The sequence below is a fragment of the Mytilus galloprovincialis genome, chromosome 14, assembly GCF_965363235.1.
Source record: "Mytilus galloprovincialis chromosome 14, xbMytGall1.hap1.1, whole genome shotgun sequence".
Lineage (NCBI taxonomy): Eukaryota > Metazoa > Mollusca > Bivalvia > Mytilida > Mytilidae > Mytilus > Mytilus galloprovincialis.
This window is the reverse complement of record NC_134851.1, coordinates 44,001,288-44,022,266: the sequence shown is the minus strand read 5'-3', so window position 1 is coordinate 44,022,266 and position 20,979 is coordinate 44,001,288. Positions and strand designations below refer to the sequence as shown.

General features: G+C 32.2%; 1 protein-coding gene across 1 annotated transcript; it reads left to right on the top strand.

Moving 5' to 3' along the window:
• The first annotated feature begins 910 nt into the window (after window positions 1-910).
• LOC143058086 (uncharacterized) lies at window positions 911-20,165 on the top strand. Its single transcript, XM_076231551.1, has 9 exons — window positions 911-988; window positions 2,158-2,320; window positions 3,230-3,541; window positions 3,878-3,944; window positions 4,273-4,340; window positions 5,034-5,078; window positions 7,402-7,443; window positions 13,674-13,934; window positions 19,972-20,165. The coding sequence occupies exons 1-9, from the start codon at window positions 965-967 to the stop codon at window positions 20,163-20,165; spliced, it is 1,176 nt and encodes a 391-aa protein (XP_076087666.1). The 5' UTR covers window positions 911-964.
• Window positions 20,166-20,979: the final 814 nt, after the last annotated feature.

The following is a 20,979-nucleotide window of genomic DNA, read 5'->3' as shown; positions in this document are numbered from 1 at the left end:
GTATTGGACTTCCCAAAATTATACTGAATGTACATGTGCACTTGAATGAAATATTTGCAACTTGACGTTTAACTACAAACAAATTCAATAAACCGACATAATAGATTAACAGTATACTATTCCCAGAGGCGAAACTCATATACTTTTTTATTAAAAGGTACAAATGAATTCAGACACATGTCAGTGTTGGTACTTGGATGAGGCGGCCTCATAGTTTTGTTTTACATGCCATCTTGAACTACTATCTCTAGTGACTGTTCAATATTATTAAAACAGAGATGAAATGCTGACCCTCTCAATTTATGCGGATCATTTTTTGCATTAATTGTTTTCCAATATTATTGGTTACATTTGCGGTCCTACTAAATTGTGCACAGGAGCGCCAGGAGAAGACATAAATGCCCATGTTACGTATCAATACTTTGTATGAAAGGAGGACATTCTGGCACCCTAAATTTATGCGAACAAAAATTTGTTGTTATTGTATTGCAATATTGCTGTCAATTGTATTATACATTGAATCTTGACATTAAAAATATGGCTCATTTACTATGCGGGTATATATAGATTTACAGATTACGCATGGTCAGTTTTGGTCAATGCGGTCAAATAGTTTTGTTGTACAAGTCAGTATGAGTTATCAAAACTACTGAGGTTTTGTTACGTGTCAATATTTTGAATAAAAGGAGACATACTGGCACACTTAATTCATGCAAACAAAAAATGTTGTGATGGTATTGCAAAGTTGCTGTCCATCGTATTATACATTGAATCCTGACATAAAAAAATATGGCTGATTTACTATACATGCTATAAGGGTATATAGATGTCTTCTGAAATTTTGTTACGTATCAATATTTTGAATAAAAGGATAACATGCTGGCACCCTCAGATTATGTATCAATTTTAAAAGTTTTGTAGGGGAAGTATTTTCAAAGAAATAAAGCACAGATTTAGTACAGCCATGTTATTTAGATTACTGAGCTTGGTAAGTTTCGTGAGAGCGAGAGAGAGAGAGAGCGTACTACATATCTATACACATAACCTAAGGCGATATGCTTTGTTGGTATTGCCACTTGCAATATTATTTTGAGGCCGTTATGCATCATTGTTCATCTTTTACGAAATTTATACATTATTCTTGTTATTGTCTTATATATATTTCATCAAGTTATTTCCAAACCGGTAACATTAAAATTGATTCCAGCTTATCTTGTTATGTTCCGTTAAACTATAAAGATAGATTGATTTGTGTTTAACTGTGTACCTACATATCAGATCAAAATTAGGTTGATATAATAGGACTTAGCAAACTGTTTTTTACATAACAAACACGCTGAATATAAGTTTATACGTGATAATTTGCAAGGAAACAGCTACAGAGAGAATCCAGATAAACATTTCTTGTTAAAGCCCAATCGGTCCTTCGTAGTCACTATTTAATGCAATTTTGTTTGCAAAGAAGCTGTACATTGTTTAGATCTGTATGACTAAATGGGGGATTGAATTCATCATATTGAACAGGTAAATATGCTACAATAAAACATCCAAGGTGATACTGATGTTAGATATTTTTTAACAAAATATACAAAAGATATCAAGGTTACATGCAAAACTATAACGAAGAAGCAAAAAGGCACGATAAAAATTGAAAGTCAGAGAAAAATCAAACAATCTTCAAAACGCTTCATATAAATCAAAATACTGAGTCACACGAACCGTACAACAACTCCCTAATAATATCAGATAGAGTTGCCCTATACGTATTGATATCAATGTCGTTATCTTTAAGTTTTGATCTTGTTCGGTGTTACATATATCCACTTTGGCAGACTTCTCGTCCTTAACTTATAATAGGTGTTTAAGGTTAAGTATATGATAGAAACACGCGTCATGCACATTAGAATTTGAAACGTTCGTTTAAAGAATGCAATACAAATTGATATGGGCTTATTTTAAGTTTTCAACACACAAACCCTACTTTTTTTATTATTCAAGATATTACAGCTTACTTTATTCATCATATGTCTATTTCGGAAGAAAATATCGTCAGCCTGTGCGCATGGACAAAGATGTAAACACGGAACTCGTTCTAAAATTACCAAATTAAAGTTCATCAATACATTGCAGTAAATTACTCTTATTCTTATATTTCAGGTTCATGTTTGTGTGGCTTTCCCATTAAAATGTCCCGAACCAGCCCAGTGGTCAATACGTGCAAGAAGTCATTGTCAAAATCCATCTAAGTATTTCTGTCTCAAGAATGATCTTATTAATGGATTTTCTGAAAACTGCACTATCATTGATTTTCTACAGCCAGGTAAACAAATTGTTTATAAAAATGATAAAAATTAAAAACACAAAAATACTGAACTCCGAGGAAAATTCAAAAAGGAAAGTTCAAAATCAAAAGGCAAAATCAAAATTCTAAACACATCAAACGAATGGATAACAACTGTCATATTCCTGACTTGGTACAGGCATTTCCTAATGTAGAAAATGGTGGATTGAACCTGGTTTTATAGCTAGCTAAACCTCTCACTTGTATGACAGTCGCATTAAATTCCATTACATTGTCAACGATGCGTGAACAAAACAAACATACTCAGAGAGTAAAAATGTCAAAAATAGGGGTACAGCAGTCAACATTGTGTTATCATCTTAATCACTATAAAAACAACAAATGTAACGAAGAAGCACAAAAAGGCATACATCAAATTTAACATCCTCATTTGCTTATTGTATACGATTTTATTAAACTATTCAAAGTTTACCCGTAAAGGATGGAAGGTTTTCAGTATTGGTGTAAAATAGCGCGTTTGAAATTCGCACAGGTAGACATAAAATAATTTTGTCGTTCAAAGTATGGTATTACGGCATACTTAAATGCAGAGTCGTGTAAAGTAGATATAACAAAAAACAGACTTTAACAGGAAAAGTAATAATAATAAATAAAGTACTTGTCTAATTAAAGCTTGATCTTGATTTTAACTGTTTACAATCTATGTAAATCTATATCTAAAATATAGGCTCAATGTGTGGACTACAATTGCTTGCACATGTTATGTATTATTAAATTAACTTATACAGTTTTCCTTTGTAAATATTGTGTCGAAAGATAGATTTTTGCTGAAACTTACAATCAATAGGACAATTAAAAATATGTTTTTTCTAAACTACGAACTGGGATCACATTAAAGTAATTTGAGAAAACATTCTCTACATGTAGGTAGAAAACATGTTCTTCGTGGTGGATTAGATGCAGACATTTGTTCATCAGAGCGCTTCCAGCCATGGCCAATTACATTTTACACAAATGTCAGTACCAACTGTATATTTCTGAAGTCTAAATGTAATGAAGAGGGTCAAGTATTATACGGCAATGGAAATCGTAATACTGATGCAACCTGCAGATGTGACTACACGCGGGGTTATGATTTCCTCAAGAAACCTCGAAATCCATGTTTTTGTATACCATCAGAAGAAGATTGTTCATGCTATTTAAAGAAATGCCCTGATTCACCTTTTAAACTTGCACCAGGTAATTTATTCATCTGCATTAAAACAAAGGAAAACAGAAAATAACAACATTGATATAGATCTTTCTACAGATAAAAACAAATAAGACGTACGAACAACAGTCTATACTTTAAACAAAATAGATTTACAAAATAACGTACGCACAAAGATTAGAAAATCATGAACACATGGCCTTGATTGTTTTTGTATTCAGCCATCAATATATCTTATGAGCTATTAAATTTAAATATGACATTATTTGTTTTCTCCATATGTTACCGTTTATATGAAAGGTATTTATCTATTATACAGGTTCAAGTCAACTGATTTTTGTTGTTTGTTATGTTGCTTGTTTCAGATTACGAATGCAGTCAAATAAAAATAAACACATCAATGAGTCAATGCAGACCAATTATGAACGAAAGGTAAAATATCTAAAGAAGAAATTTGAATAAGGCATAAATGCATGTTTCACTTTTAGATAACACACATTGCTTTGTATGCACAGAATATTAGGCTAGGTAAATTAATCGAACGTGTTGCTACAGTGACATTCGTGTATTACAATACAGCCGATTGTTCTGTGATTGATATCTGTATGTGTATAGCTGTAGCTTTTTCAATCCCTCATGTTTTTAGTAGGCTTGTTAATGTGATTATATTTTTGTTTGTTCATTAAATTTGATATTTTTTATGTTTATTATCACACAAAAAAAATCCTGCCGCTCATATTCCTTATTATATATATTTCAGAGTCAACAGTTATGAAAACCAAAGTATCACAAAGTACGAACCACAAGAAAACAACATCTCAACTCCAGGTATATATCAAATATGAATCATTGAATGGTGTATTTGTATAGCTGTTAATTGTAAGGCTTATATATATCAATGCTTAAAATTAGCAATCGTGATTCTACTTCAGAGCTCTCTTCTATAGCGCAGATTGAGATAGAAAAAGATTAATTTTGGTGGTTACTTTAGATCAACTTCTATTTGTGTTACACCAATATGTGTTTGTTTGTTTGTAAATGTTAACCACATACTTGAACGTGCAACGAAGTAAAAGTGTCCACTATAATATTGAGAATGGAAATGCAAAATATGTCAAAGAGACACCAACCTGACCAAAAAGCTGATAACAGCCAAAGGCCACCAATGTATACAGCCTCTTTGCAATGAATTCAAATATCAGGGCAAAAGAAATGTGCCTTCAATCCACGACATTTACTCAAACAAAAAGAATAAATCCACAATATGTTATATTGAATGCAGATCCTCAATATGCATACACAGTATTTTATTTGAATTGATTTGTTTCCCTTGGTTATATTCATTGTGTCAAAAAAAATCAACAATTCCTTTTAATTGCGTCTATAATTTAATAAGCACTAACACATGTTACATAATTGTAAAACTGCTAAAATAAATGTAAAAATTCGTTACACCAAAAATTAAATTACTGTACATTAAGTAATAACAATATGTTCAACCTTACCATTTGTTGTTCACAGTTACATGGAAAACGTTTGCAGGGCTATCTACCGTGTGCAGTATTGGTAAGCATCTTTGTGATAAATCACTTAATTTGAATAAAAGATAATTACTGTTAATAAAATAATAAAATAGTTAACAAAGGTACCAGGATTATAATTTAATACGCCAGACGCGCGTTTCATCTACATAAGATCCATCGTTGACGCTCAGATCAAACTAGTTATAAAGCCAAACGAGTACAAAGTTGAAGAGCATTGATGACTAAAAAATACAAAACGTTGTGCCTAATACGGATAAAGTAATCTATTCCTGGGATAAGAAAATCCTTAGTTTTTCGAAAACATCAAAGTTTTGTAAAAGAAAATTTATAAAAATGACCATATATTTGATATTCATGTCAACACCAAAGTGCTGACTACTGGGGTGGTGATGCCCTCGGGTACGAAACCTCCACCAGCAGTGGCATCGACCCAGTGGTGTAAATAGTTATCAAAGGTACCAGGATTATAATTTAATACGCTAGACGCGCGTTTCGTCTACATAACGCTCATATCAAAATAGTTATAAAGCCAAACAAAATCACACAGAATCAAATTTGAAGGACGTAGCATTGCATAGTAATGCATGTTTAAAGTTAAATGTGCTGTATTAGTTATCGTAATATCACTCAAATCGTATGAAATTCTGAATTCAAGTTTTAATGTAAATTTTCATTTAGTGAATTGTTTTTAAGATACATAATTTTTATTCTTGTAAATTGTTCTATTTCTAAATAGAGATAATTGAGATCGTCAGATAAATAAATAGAAATACTTTTTGGCAAATCACATTATAGATAACGAAATCAATACCTCTAAATAATGCATTTTTTGTTTTGTTTTATCAATTTTAGTCTATTTTGAATTATAAATAGCAGTTTTCAGCATAGTTAGGTTTGACCACAACCTAGATAACATAGAGTCTTTGACCTCAATAAAAACATTTGCTAATTTCGGTTGCAGAACACTTGGAATCGAGAGTTGCTGGAAACATTTTCCTTAAGCAATTTGGTCCTCAAAATTCTCCAAATCATTGTGTAAGACAACTATCTCACAATTTGCCGTCTTTGTAGTTTATATTCAACTGTAGAAATTTGTTTTCCTAACCCTTTAAAACAGATCTATTAAAGAACTAAATCGTGATTTATTTTTTTTTTATTTTTAGACATTAAACTTTAATTTTGACATAATTGAACCAAGTCCATAAGTAAAGATCGGGTTTATTGAGTAAATTGATATTTGAGTATAATTGGTAATGTTTTGGTATCTACAGTGTCGAAATATGTTAAATCCAATGAACTGGTTTCCGTTAATTACGAATTAATTAAAACTTCAAATTTTTTAAGTAACATTTGTATGAACTGCAAAATATATGATATTTCATGGAATTTAACATATTGTTTTACATCGAATTATGTTTAGTTTCTTCATATTTGATACTAAAGTTAAATTAAAAAAAGTGTGAAATAAGATATTGTGAGGTAGCCAAGTCCGCCCTTAAAATTATCAAATTTGTTTAAAAAGATATCGTTGTTACAGTCACACATATGTGTGTTTCTTTGATTGTATTGCACATTAATCAGTTTCATTTATGGATTGATTCATATTATTTTATAGCTGACTTTTCTGTGAATATTTTCCTCATTTTTGGGATATCATACGATGGCTAAGAGTTTGTGACATCTACATCTTGTAGATACTTGTTTCAATTGAGATCATATCACATCTTCATATTTTTATAATTCTATGTATTAAAGAAGCAGATATTGTTCAAATTTTCACCTCAACTTCTCACTGATTTCGTTTGGTCTAATTGGAATAAACAGCAGCATGAGACATAAAAAGCAATTCAATTCACATCTTGCTTAGATGTTTGTCAACAAAATTTCAATGTTTCTTTTCAAAATGAATTATTTTCTTGGAGGATGAAAACAAATGATCCATAACGTTCCAAAAAAAAATCTATAAATGCGGTATTTTGAGAATGGAAAAAGTCTCTCTAAAACAAAACTTCAATTATGTGAAATAAAAAAAAAATAATCAATTAAACATTGAATACCATATGTTTCATTAAGTAAATTAGAATTGACTCGTCCATAGTCATGTTTTATTATTAATCAAATTAATGTACGAAAGAGTGTAAAAAATAAGAAATTATAAGATATTGTGGTAAATTTTATGAAAATTCAGATATACACAATAATGACTAAAAAATTACAAAATAACTAATGGAATGTGTAATAGGTTAGAAGCTTGTTCCACGCAGTCATGAAACCGTGATATATTGAATATGTACTGATTTCTTTCTCTCATTTAGATATGGATTACATTTTTTTTTCATTCACAGGTTTGATAATCGTCGTTTGTATATCTAAATACTACTGCAAAGGTGAGGATAATTGTATTTTTATTTTATCGAAAAGCTTACTTTCACTTGTTTTTCTTTAATCCAATGCAACAATTACATTACTTGTGGCCTTGATAATAACAAATGGAAATACAGCTTGGTTAACTGTGAGCATTCAAGATTTTAAGAATTGACCTAAACTTAGAACGCTGAAACCGAAACATCTGAAAGCAAAAGATGTAATATGCAAACTAAGCGCGTGAAATTTACAACATACAGTACCGTAAATAATAGCCTATTCATCACGAACGTCAGTAGTTTGCAAATATTTCTCATTGTATCAAAAATAATGTGTTGAGATATATTCAGCCAGTGGTGTCAATCAGATGTGGATTCTTAAATAATCTAAAGATCTACTGCTAAGACTACAATCTCTGCAAATTTGCAGCAACATTAAGATATTTGATTTTTCGAAACTTCAACGGTTGTTGTCAATTCGTTTGATGTACTTTGTCATTTGATTTTGCCATTTAAAAGGGACTTTTTGTTTTGAATTTTCCTCGAAGTTCAGTATTTTCGTGATTTTACTTTTTACAATTGAAGATCGACTTCAGCATCTCATTACACGGAGCTTTTTCTATAAAAATGGGAATCTTAAAAATAATTTTCTTGTTTAGGGTTATAATAATTCTTTATTTGTATATTACATTAATTCTATCAGAAAATACACTAAAGGTGATAATATCAAAATGCAGGACTTTTCGATCGACAATATATTGTTGAGTAATGAGGATTCAACAGGCAGTCGGTATTCCAATGTGTACTAATTGTGAACCCCAAATGGCTGATTTGCTTTTGATGAGTATGAAGCAGAATTCAGTCAGAGCCCTTTAACAACAAATAAAAAAAGCACCTTGAGAAATTCTTTAATTCAACTTTCAGATATATTGACGATTTTCTATCACCAAATAACCCCCACTTAAGTCAGAACTTCTTACATCTCATTTATTCCAGTGAACTGCTTCATATCTTGATCTTGTCCTCGTTACTAACACAGATGGACGACTTCTTGCTGATATCTATGACAAACGGGACAATTGCAACTTCCTAATTGTTAATTTTTAATTGCCCAGCATACAGACCCCTCGCCAAGGGTCGGGCGTACACGTAAAAATTACCTAGCTACGCCACTGGCAGTAATATATCCTCAGCCCCATCGTATGGTGTTAAAATATCTCAGTTAATGCGTGATGCCCGTGCATGTTCATAATATGAATAATTCGTATACAGAAGTGAGTGCTTTACCCAAAACAAAAAAAACTGCTCCGACAGAGTTATGAGGAGTAAAGATTATAAGTGACACTCTGTAAACTTGTATGGACACATCACGAATTAGTTGATCTATTAGATGTGTATGTTGATAAACTAACTAACGACATTTATACCACGTCTTAGATTATGGTTTGCCATCAACGTCGTCTGGTCTGCTAAGTACCGAACGTGACCTATTCAACATATGACTTTTACCGAGAGTGATTTTGCAATTCAATGCGACGTGTATCGGTATTTATACATCCAACATTCATGTATTTTGTTATGATGTTTCTTTTCTAAGTCTGGTTGATTATTGTATCGTGTCTTATCGTTTGTTGTTTGAATTCTCTTTTTATTTTCGATGTATATGTTAAAGATAAGATACTTAATCGGCCAGTTGGTTTATACGATTTGTAGTTTAAAGGAACTGTATGCAAATGCTGTTTTTTTTATAATACACAGTTTTGATTTAGAAGAAACCGACATGGTTATAAAATACAAATATTTACAACATTATAATCACAATTTTGTTTAAAATATTATTGTCATGTTTAGTTTTGCATACTTTATTTGCACACCCACCAAAATGATCCTTTGCTTATACAGTTTATTAGAGATCACTAAGGAAATCATTGAAGTAACATGTGTCTAGAAAAAATAAAATAAAAAGATTTCAATGCGCAGCTTACTTTTGTTGTACCTTTTGTATGCATTATTACCAATGCATTTGCACAACGCTACAACAAAGCATCAACCCAGTGTAGAACTATAAGGACTCAAATATGAATATTCGGGACAGGAAGACAAACGTAAATCCGACTTTGTACTTGACCGAGCTGCTGATCCAAATTTTGTTTTAATGCGCTTGTTCACAAGGTTTTCGTCTACAGGAAGACTTGACACCTACTTGGACTTATTGGTCTGAATCTGGACTCACTTATCTTTATTCTCACTAATACATATCGCGTTCTAAGCTGAGACACAGGCAATCTTCCATTTGAACCGGTTGATGTTTGAAAACAAGTCGTTTCACATTTAAGACAAACATGCTAATACACGATCACTGAGGCGGGTATGAGTATTGAAGATACACATACATTTACATGTATATTTAAAACATTTGAAACAAGAATAGATGGTCATAAGACATCGGTGCGCCTCAACTTAATTCTTGTCCACGCTCAGTTATCCACTTAATCCGGGCATAACCATAATTTATTAATTTTTGTATTAAATTTAAATTTGGAACGGGACAGACGAAAGGTTGGAGGCACATTCCCAAACATATTATATCCACTTGCTTTCATAAGTTGTTAATAAACATGAATTCTACGTAAAGTAAATTGCACAAGGTCGTGTTTTTCTCTGACTGTTTATGACGTCTTTACACTAAATCCATTGGATGTTGGATTAGTACGGATTGATAGTTTAGTCTTAGATGCATGATTTTTTTATTAGTTGTTAGTGGCTTTCTAGCTGTCAGATAACTGCGAGTACTCTCAGATCTGTTCATTGTGTCTTTTTGTGTCGGGATGTATAAGTACCGGGCCACTTCCACTTGTATTATTGTCCATCTAATGAGTTAAGCCTTTTTCAACTGATTTTTATAGTTCGTTCTTATGTTGTACTGTTATACCACTGTCCCAGGTTAGGGGAGGGTTGGGATCCCGCTAACATGTTTAACCCCGCCACATTATTTATGTATGTGCCTGTCCCAAGTCGGGAGCCTGTAATTCAGTGGTTTTCGTTTGTTTATGTGTTAAATATTTGCTTTTCGTTCATTTTTTAACATAAATAAGGCCGTTAGTTTTCTCGTTTGAATTGTTTTACATTATCTTATCGGGGCCTTTTATAGCTGACTATGCGGTATGTGCTTTGCTCATTTTTGAAGGCCGTACGGTGACCTATAGTTGTTAATGTCTGTGTCATTTTGGTCTTTTGTGGATAGTTGTCTCATTGGCAATCATACCACATCTTCTTTTTTATAAATCAAATATTTCATTGATGTCAGTTATTTGTATCAATTAAACGCTAAACGTTTCAAAAACAGAATTTGTAGGAAATGGCGTTAGATTACAAGTATAGACGTTTCCTAGTATCAATACATTCATCATTATGATACGGTGGTAAAAATAATAACTAATTTAGCAAAGTTTAATATTTTATTCTTAAAGATGCATCCTCATAAATCACATTTGTTACAATTTTACAATGCAATTCAATTCAAACTTTATTGCCATAAAACTACATATTTATAGTATGTGACACAACATAACAAAATGAGAATAAAAAATAACAACAAGATCATTAGTATACACAATAAAAGTAAATACTTTAAGAGTCTCCTGTTCTCAGTTCAATGGACTGTTTTAAAAAGGATCCTAGCTAATTTACCTGAATGTGTGAACTTTGAGTTGAGTATATATTTTATTTTATCTTTGTCCTTTAAATTGATAAAGTGGATATTCTCATTTATCAAAAAATCAACATAAACTTTTCTATTATTATGATTTCTATTACAATATAAAAAGAAATGAATTTCATCTTCAATTTGTTAACAGTTTTTGCATAATCTTTCTTCTCTTGGTTTTTTTAAGGTATCTTCCCTTTTCTGATAATTAATTATGGTCACTTAATCTAAATTTTGTTATCAGTTTTCTGAATTCAATTTTTGAGCAGGTTAAATATTTTTCTTCTGTATTATTTATTTTTACATGTTTATAAATAGTGAGTTTGCTGTTGTCCTTATATCTGATAGTTTACAGAAAGATGGCAACTTATTATCAGAACGATTCATTAGTGACCTGACTGTCTGCCTCTGACAAAATAATAATGAAGTAAAATATACAAACAGTCATGTATATCCTTTTCTTTCCGGCGTGTTAGAAACTCTGAATTAACCTTATAACGTATCAATCATAAATGAGTTCAACAGGTTACCTCATATTTCATTATTTTAAGAACCTTAACATTCACGCGGTCAATGTACCATCCGTTATGCTTCAATGCAATAGGCGAAGATACATTCAGAAAGTTTGATTGAGTAAAATACGTTTATTGGAAATCTCTTTTACCGTGTTTCTATGCACGACCGATATGCTTTCGATATCTTATATTACAAGTATAAATGTAGCGCGTTCAGAAGTAAAACATTATGCCTTGTGTCTTTTATTCGATCGTGGCGTTACATACGGAGGCTTGATTTCCGGTGCAGCTGATTAATACGTAGTAGAATATACGTACTTTACATATTGTAATGTAATGACGATGACATTCAACGGGAACGGCGGATTTACCTTTTAGTCGAGTAATTTGATAAAAGTTCTTCCGACGAGTTTTTTTTAGTAATGGTGAATATCAGGTATAAAACAATTCTAGCATTTTATTATATTTTTATTTATTTTAAAAGGTAAAATATTTCGGGGGGAAAAAATATCAATATGAATAAAAAAAACCATGCAAGGTAAACATTTATAAAATTGCAACAAAAACAAACAACACTATTGCACGGTATGTCCCTCTTTGTTCATAAATAAAGAAAATCAGTTCAAATTTATACTATGTGCATGTTTAAGAGGCGGAATTTGAATATTCTATTGGTTTTTTTCTTTCGTCTTTACCAATTTTGATATTAAAACAAAACGGAATTCAAAGCTGTGTATGTATTTAAAAAGGGCAAAAACGAAATACTAGTTTCGCATAGAAACATTTTCAGCTTTTTGTAACGTGAATATAGCCCGTTCTGCGTTTGTAATCATTAACAATTGTGATGTATCGTAAAAGATTACTGTCACATATATATTTAACTAATATTGTGCAATGGCACTATACGTTATATTTTACTTTTCTCCTATATGCAGTAACATGTGAGTATTCAAAACACGAACATTTTGGATTTGTTATTTCAATAACATCAACCCTATATTTTATGACAATTTCTTTTTGTTTATACGTTTTGTTTTAAACAAGGAGAAAAATACCAAAAGGACATTGCCTTTTTTAAGGATTATGCAAACATCAAAGCTTAAAACAAAAGTTACGAAAGGTTTTGTGCTAGTATGTTTGTCTTGAGTGTGTGGTTCGATCCCGGCATAGTTTAACAAAAGACACAAACATTGTTATATGATAGTTATTTCCTGATTAACCTGTCAAATTTTCCAGGATTCAATTGTGTACGCCAGACGCACATTCTGTCTACAAAAGACTCATCAGGGACACTCGAATACAGCTGTATTTCAATTTGATTTTAGGGAGTATGTTTTATACATGTTCCTCCCATCTACAAGTTTTTTTATAGATCTGTTTTGCATCTAAGCTAGTGCGAACGCTTTTCAACCCAAAACAGACTGTCAAATAAAATTATACAGTATTTGATTTAGGAAATTTTGTTTCTCATTTCTGTTCTCTTCTTGTTGTTTTCATTGCAATACAAGTGTTTGTTTTAATATTTTTTGTTGACCAGCCGCTAGAAAATATCATAACTAAATAATATTGCTCAAACTCTGAGAAATGAATTTACATTCTGACCAACATACAGCAGAGCGCTATCGACTGAAATCTACTACATGTACCATTGTTGATTACAACACAGCTTAGATTAGGAAGGAGGGACGGATATTGGTTCATATTGTTATAAGTGTAACGGGAAGTTATAATTCTTCGGTAATTACCATAGCTGATGGCTATGTTGGGTGTATACAAACGAAGTCCCATTTATTGTAAAAACTTAGTTTGCATGATTTTTCACATTTTAATAATGGTTCAAGTCTAACATTTCTACATGCTTTCTTCGGGTTTTAATTTGTATTTAATATTTTGAAAAAATCAGAATAAATTCAAATGTCACGTTACAACAGGCTGTTCAAATTGTTTAATTTTCTTTCTTTTCTCTTTTTGTGAAATGTGTGTGCTACCGTAAACTCTTTAGACGTATGTATATGTTTGTTATTTTCTTGCAGTTTATTTCATGGACCAGCCATCTGATGTAGAGCCTTTAGAGGGTCAATCAGTTCATCTTAAGTACAAGCTATTGTGTTACAGATTTCCGATGGTCTTTTTAAAAAACGATGCTGTTATTACAAAAACCAGTCACATCAAGGAAAAAAGAAAAGGACGATCAATGGTATTACATATCGATCCTGTAACTGCAAATGATGAAGGAGAATACTGTTTAAAGGTTGCCTGCTTCAAAAGTGATATGACAAGAATGACTATTAAACGTATGTTATTATTTTATATAGTTTTATATGACTCACATACGATTTGGTCTGTTGGGTAATTCTACCAGTTTCTATCGAAAACCAAAATGAAAAAAGCTAAAGGGCTTGTGTTTATTTTGCTGGTTGAGGGATCCATCAACCGTCACAAATCAATTGATGACCATTCATTAATCGATAATTAGTTATGGTTTACAATTATTTTGTTTTATGAGTTACCTAAATGTACTCTAAAGCCATATAATTTCTTAAATCAATTAATCCTCTATATAAACTAGAGTTATACCATGTACATATATAACAAAATATAACAAATACAATGCACCTGTGTCGCTCCTTCGTGTCTTAGTAAAAGTTAACTTTGTTAATTGTCAATTAAAATTATAAAAAAGTATGCTTCCACTGGTCATGTCCTCTGTTGGTGGACTGGTATGGAATCACAAGCCCAGATTTTTGTTATTTAAATTTTCTGTTACTAAGTTTTGGAAATATATCACCCTCATGCAAAGCTTTGATTCCTCGCTCGGTTTTTGCTATACTTTTTTTCTTTTTGCAATAAAATCAACGGTACCAATTTTGTTGCACCAGATGCGCATTTCGACAATACATGTCTCTTCAGTGATGCTCGTGGCCAAAATATTTGAAATCCAAAGCTTATATAAAATATGAAGAGCTATAATCCAAAAGGTCCAAAAAGTATAGCCAAATTCGTGAAAGGAATCAGAGCTTTGCATGAGGGAGATACATTCCTTAATTTATAATAATTTCAAATATTTTGTAACAGCAAATTTTAATAACACAAAAAATCCGTATTTTCATGCCAGTACCGAAGTACTGGCTACTGGGCTGGTGATACCCTCGGGGACTAATAGTCCACCAGCAGAGGCATCGACCCAGTGGTAGTAATAAAATCAACGGTACCAATTTTGTTGCACCAGATGCGCATTTCGACAATACATGTCTCTTCAGTGATGCTCGTGGCCAAAATATTTGAAATCCAAAGCTTATATAAAATATGAAGAGCTATAATCCAAAAGGTCCAAAAAGTATAGCCAAATTCGTGAAAGGAATCAGAGCTTTGCATGAGGGAGATACATTCCTTAATTTATAATAATTTCAAATATTTTGTAACAGCAAATTTTAATAACACAAAAAATCCGTATTTTCATGCCAGTACCGAAGTACTGGCTACTGGGCTGGTGATACCCTCGGGGACTAATAGTCCACCAGCAGAGGCATCGACCCAGTGGTAGTAATAAAATCAACGGTACCAATTTTGTTGCACCAAATGCGCATTTCGACAATACATGTCTCTTCAGTGATGCTCGTGGCCAAAATATTTGAAATCCAAAGCTTATATAAAATATGAAGAGCTATAATCCAAAAGGTCCAAAAAGTATAGCCAAATTCGTGAAAGGAATCAGAGCTTTGCATGAGGGAGATACATTCCTTAATTTATAATAATTTCAAATATTTTGTAACAGCAAATTTTAATAACACAAAAAATCCGTATTTTCATGCCAGTACCGAAGTACTGGCTACTGGGCTGGTGATACCCTCGGGGACTAATAGTCCACCAGCAGAGGCATCGACCCAGTGGTAGTAATAAAATCAACGGTACCAATTTTGTTGCACCAGATGCGCATTTCGACAATACATGTCTCTTCAGTGATGCTCGTGGCCAAAATAGCTCTTCGTCTTTCTAATAAGCTTTGGATTTTTTGATATTTTGCCCCAATAATCGATGAAAAGAGAGTGATTGTCAAAATGCGCATCTGTTACAGTAAAATTGGTACCGTTTATGTTATTATACTGGTATATACACAACTAAATTGAACATCGTCTGAATTGTACTATTAAATGCAAATTCATCTTCTAAAAGTGCCTTTCTTATTTCAATCTGAAACTGCATTCTTATTTCTATGTTTTGTTTGTATTCAATTTTTCAAGATAACAGAAGTTAGGACAATAAAAAAGATGTTTTTTTCACATCTTTGAAAACAAGTCAACAAAATTTTAAATAAACACCTGGCATTCGAGCCATATCTGTAATCGAAAACACTAGATGATCGCTAACTAGTACAATGTAACTAGACAGATGAAACTATTCAGATAATTTGCGTCCGTACATTGCAATAGCTTGTGATCAAGCACTCACCATTAACTTTAGAATCTCTTAATTTTCAATTATCATAATGAATTTATATCGCTGACTTTTTTCTAAGATTTATATTTAAATGCAGAGAGACTTCGTTCGTGGGATTCTAAAAACGTTTAGTTGGTGTAGTTTACGACTTTGACTTTAACAAGATGCACATTTATAGACACACAAAACGTGATCCGTCATCTATCTTACAATCCACGTTGCCTCGTGCAATACATCAATGGTTCTGATCAAATGTTTTACGAACGGTATCATAATTTTCTGGGATGCTGTGAATATATATTTAATTAGTCTGTACCATGATGTTGTCGTTCTTCTAAATTGATTACAACATTGACTACGAAAAATTGAATTGACTTGCATGCACATTAACGCAGGGGATCTGTTTACTTTTCCAGAGCATCATATTTCACCATATGTTTTGATTTTATTTCGTGTTGCGTTTGCTTTGATGTATGCTTGTATTTCGTTTTCATTACTATAACTACACTTTAAGCCAGATTTTAAAAGTGCCAATTAACAAGATAACTGTTGTCAAAAAACCATAAGGCCTAGCCAGACACAATATGCTGCTCCTAAGTCGACCAATTGTAACTGTTACTCTTGAATGAAGTGATTGGTAAAATGGCGAAGTAGAAAACATCATTATTTTCAAGATATGAAGATAAAAGAATCCTTGCATTGTTAATAGCACTATAACAACTTACATCTTCTTTATATAATGATGTTAAAAAATCTAAAACATTTAACTCAGTGGTCTTACATATAAATTTTTCGTTCACTGCAAAAACAATATTTTGCAATATGTTTTTTATATTGTTGTTTTGTAGCAAATTTCCAGGGGGGGGGGGCAAAGATTTCGGAAAATGATAATCCATAATTTTGCAAAATGTCCTGATATACTTACAACTGTTAATTTTAATTTGACTTTTCAATATTCCAGTTTTGGATTGTATGATTGATAATGTACATTTGTTCTGGCTGTTTTCGATGTAGTATTTGTCGAAAACTGTTCTGAAGGTACTTGTACTTTTAAGTATTTTGGAGACAAATGACATCAATGAACAAAAATGGCTGTTTATGACGTCTTTACACTAAATCCATTGGATGTTGAATGTGTACGGATTGATAGTTGTCTTAGATGCATGATTTTTTTATTAGTTGTTAGTAGCTTTGAACTAGCTGTCAGATAACTGCGAGTACTCTCAGATCTGTTCATTGTGTCTTTTTGTGTCGGGATGTATAAGTACCGGGACACGTCGACTTGTATGTTTGTCCATCTGATGAGTTAAGCCTTTTATAACTGATTTTTATAGTTCGTTCTTATGTTGTACTGTTATACCACTGTCCCAGGTTTGGGGAGGGTTGGGATCTCGCTAACATGTTTAACCCCGCCACATTATTTATCGGGGCCTTTTATAGCTGACTATGCGGTATGGGCTTTGCTCATTGTTGAAGGCCGTACGGTGACCTATAGTTGTTAATGTCTGTGTCATTTTGGTCTTTTGTGGATAGTTGTCCCATTGGCAATCATATCACATCTTCTTTTTTATATGAAGCGACAAGGATTGCAAACTTCACTGTACAAATCAGCATGTCTACTACTGACATGATGGATATGTTCATTGACAAATCATGATAAAACATTAGAGGGATAAGTTCTACGAGTTGCCATCGTAAAGACCTACTACGCAGTGACTGCTATGACCTGCGTGCGGAATCTCATTGTACTCTCTATCTATAGGTTCAATAACATTCTCTAATCGATAAGATTATTTTAATATTTTATTGCAACTCAATTAGCCAATAAAACTCTTAAGGTCAAATAATCTCAAATTTAAAACAAAAGGTTAAATATGTTTTAAATTCTTTGGCTACATTTTACTATAAAACTAGTCTACGTGTACTTTTTTGTAAAATGAAAAAAATAAAATAACAAATATACCGAACTCCAAGGAAAATTTAAAACGGGAAGTCCCTTAATAAAATAATTTGCTGTATAGTATCATAAACTTCATAAATGTATTGCTATTAAATAATTGTCTTTCTGTAAACAAATTTGTTGATAATTTCCTGTTTGCAGTTACCTTAGCTGATAAACTTCTCGTAAGAGCCTTGTCCACCGCATAACGCAAGTGCAAGGGAAAACCCTTCATGAATGAATGTAATTAAACATGCACTGGGAGTAAGAGTAGTAATTACTGATTATTAAAGAACAAATTTTATAAAACAAACCATTTTTAAAACAACTGGTTGGGAAAATCAAATTAACTAATGGGAACGCATGGAAAATTAAAAAGTAATATGGAGCTCTATCAGTTCACTTATTTATCAAGTGTTTCACGTGTTATGTGTTGTTGGTTTATCAATTGCACGATCCGGTAAACTTCGGTAGAAGACTCGAAAGATAATTAGTTTGCGATCAACAATCACTGACTGATATCTTATTTGTTGATAATACGTTATGGATTCACAATGAATATCAAAAAACCGTGAAGAAGATCTTAGTTTAGTATATATATGCAAGCATTGGTTCAACGGTTTCGAAAGCATAAAAATTATAAAAAGAATGTTTCAAATGACTTTAATTGTAAATAAATTAATTCAGAACCAGTGAATGGTCGTGTTCACTATCCATATTTAATCTATAGAAACATAAACTAAAGTTTTTTTTCAGATTTTTTTTAATTACAAATCACATATATTTTTTTTTAAATCCTATACAGTTTTGACTCGTTTGTTCCTTTAATAAGCTGTCGACCTTAGTGCATTCCTGTCCAACTGTATGGTATAAACCAGACTTGTCAACATGCCTGGTCTAGGACAAACCTGTCCTAAGGTCTGATATGGACAGACCTGTCCTCAGAACCCGTCAACAGCAAACTCGTTCACATGTCTGGTCTAAGGCAGACTTGTCAATAGCTCTGCAGCAGTCCTAAAAAAGACATATGTCTAGTCTACTACCGATGCAGGAACCTTGTTCTCTTAATGAGTTGTATCTCATAATTGATTTTATTTTGTTGTGTTGTACATCAATCAATCCATTGCTTTTTGTCTTATAAAACTGCACATTTTGCCATGGAGTTGACAGCAAACCTAATTTAGTAGTGAAAGGTAATAAATGACAGTTTAACTATTTCAAAAATCTTTCATTATAAGAACAGGACATGATAAGTAAAGCATAATGACTATAAAAAAACTAATTCTTGCGATACAAATTCAATTTTGAGCAAAACTGTACAATTGTAAGGTGCACACTGGGAAATGTAAAACCGCCGTACGATTAATCAGAGGATATGTTACTGCTAGTAAATAGAAAATATACAGTTAAAAAGTTTAACTCATGTCATTTGTTCCAACATTTCGTTTAAAATCTTCTGTCTGTGCCAAATCATGAAAATGATCCACAAAATGAAGCAGACTTTTTAATTTCGGATGTATCCTTTACTTCACTGGGATATATGATATCCACATGTATGGTAAATACCAGATTTGTCAAGATGTGTGGTCTGGGACAAACCTGTCTTAAGGTCTGATATGGACAGACATGTCCTCAGAACCCGTCAATAGCAAACTCGTGCACATGTCTGGTATAGAGCAGACTTATCAATAGCTCTGCAGCAGTCATAAAAAAGAAGACATATGTCTGGTGTACTACCGATGCAGGAACCTGGTTCTCTTAATGAGTTATTTCTCATAATCGATTTTTTTTATTGTGTTGTTGTACATCAATAAATCCATTGCTTTTTGTCTTATAAAACTGCACATTTTGCCATGCCCCATCCGTGTTTGGCTTTCTGTACGACATCGGAGAGCCATACAGTCAGCTATAATTTAAGGCATCATTATATCTTCCTTTTTTGAATTTTTAAACAGCACTGTTCAAACGACCATTGGAAAATATGTCAATTTTGGAAGGCTCAGAAACAATATTTGAATGTCAAACAGAAGAGGAAAAAAGCCCTATAGAGTGGTTTCACGAAGGCAAACCAGTGACCAATAATTCCCAAAACGTAAAGATGGAAAAATTACCAGGAGATTATAGAAATTCATATATTCAGTATATATAGTTTTATCTTTACTCCTATACATTGTACATATCTAGGAATATAATTGCAACCACATGGATACCGTGTATATTCCATATTAGGTTAGATGGGTTCCATACTGGGGTCATATTTCAATATACAGGTTTTTAGATAGACCCGTGGAAGCAGTTTCGTAAAATAACCGGCTTTGAAGACTTGGCAAATTTGATAAAACACTGTTCTAAATACCACATTTCAGATATTCGGTAAGATAAATTCGTTACATAGTGTGGTAGTGACCTTATACAATTTATATGAGGTCATTAAATTCCATCTGGAATTTACTTACCCCTTATCGTATTAAGTCACGAACACACTAAATAACTAATACTACACGAACACTTACCAGATAATATATAACGTCAAAGAATTTACTTAACATTCTACAGGAGATAAAGCATTGAATTTCGGTAAATTAGTACATTCTATTAAATCTTTTGCAAAAAAAAATCCTGTCAAGCCTCAGTTACATAGCATACTCTTGTTGCGCCGTTCATAAGATGATTCACTAAAATTTTATCTTTCATCAGTACAATTTGGACTATGCTTTAATTATTCGATAATTCAAGCTACAAAATACTCATTTCACGATAATTAAACATTTCGCATTATATAGCTTTCTTATATTTTGACTTTCTTAAACAGCACTGTTCAGACGACCATTGGAAAATGTTTCAATTTTGGAAGGCTCAGAAACAATATTTGAATGCCAAACAGAAGAAGAAAACAGCCCTGTTGAATGGTTTCACGAAGGCAATAAGGTGACCAATGAAACCCACAATATAAAGATGGAAAC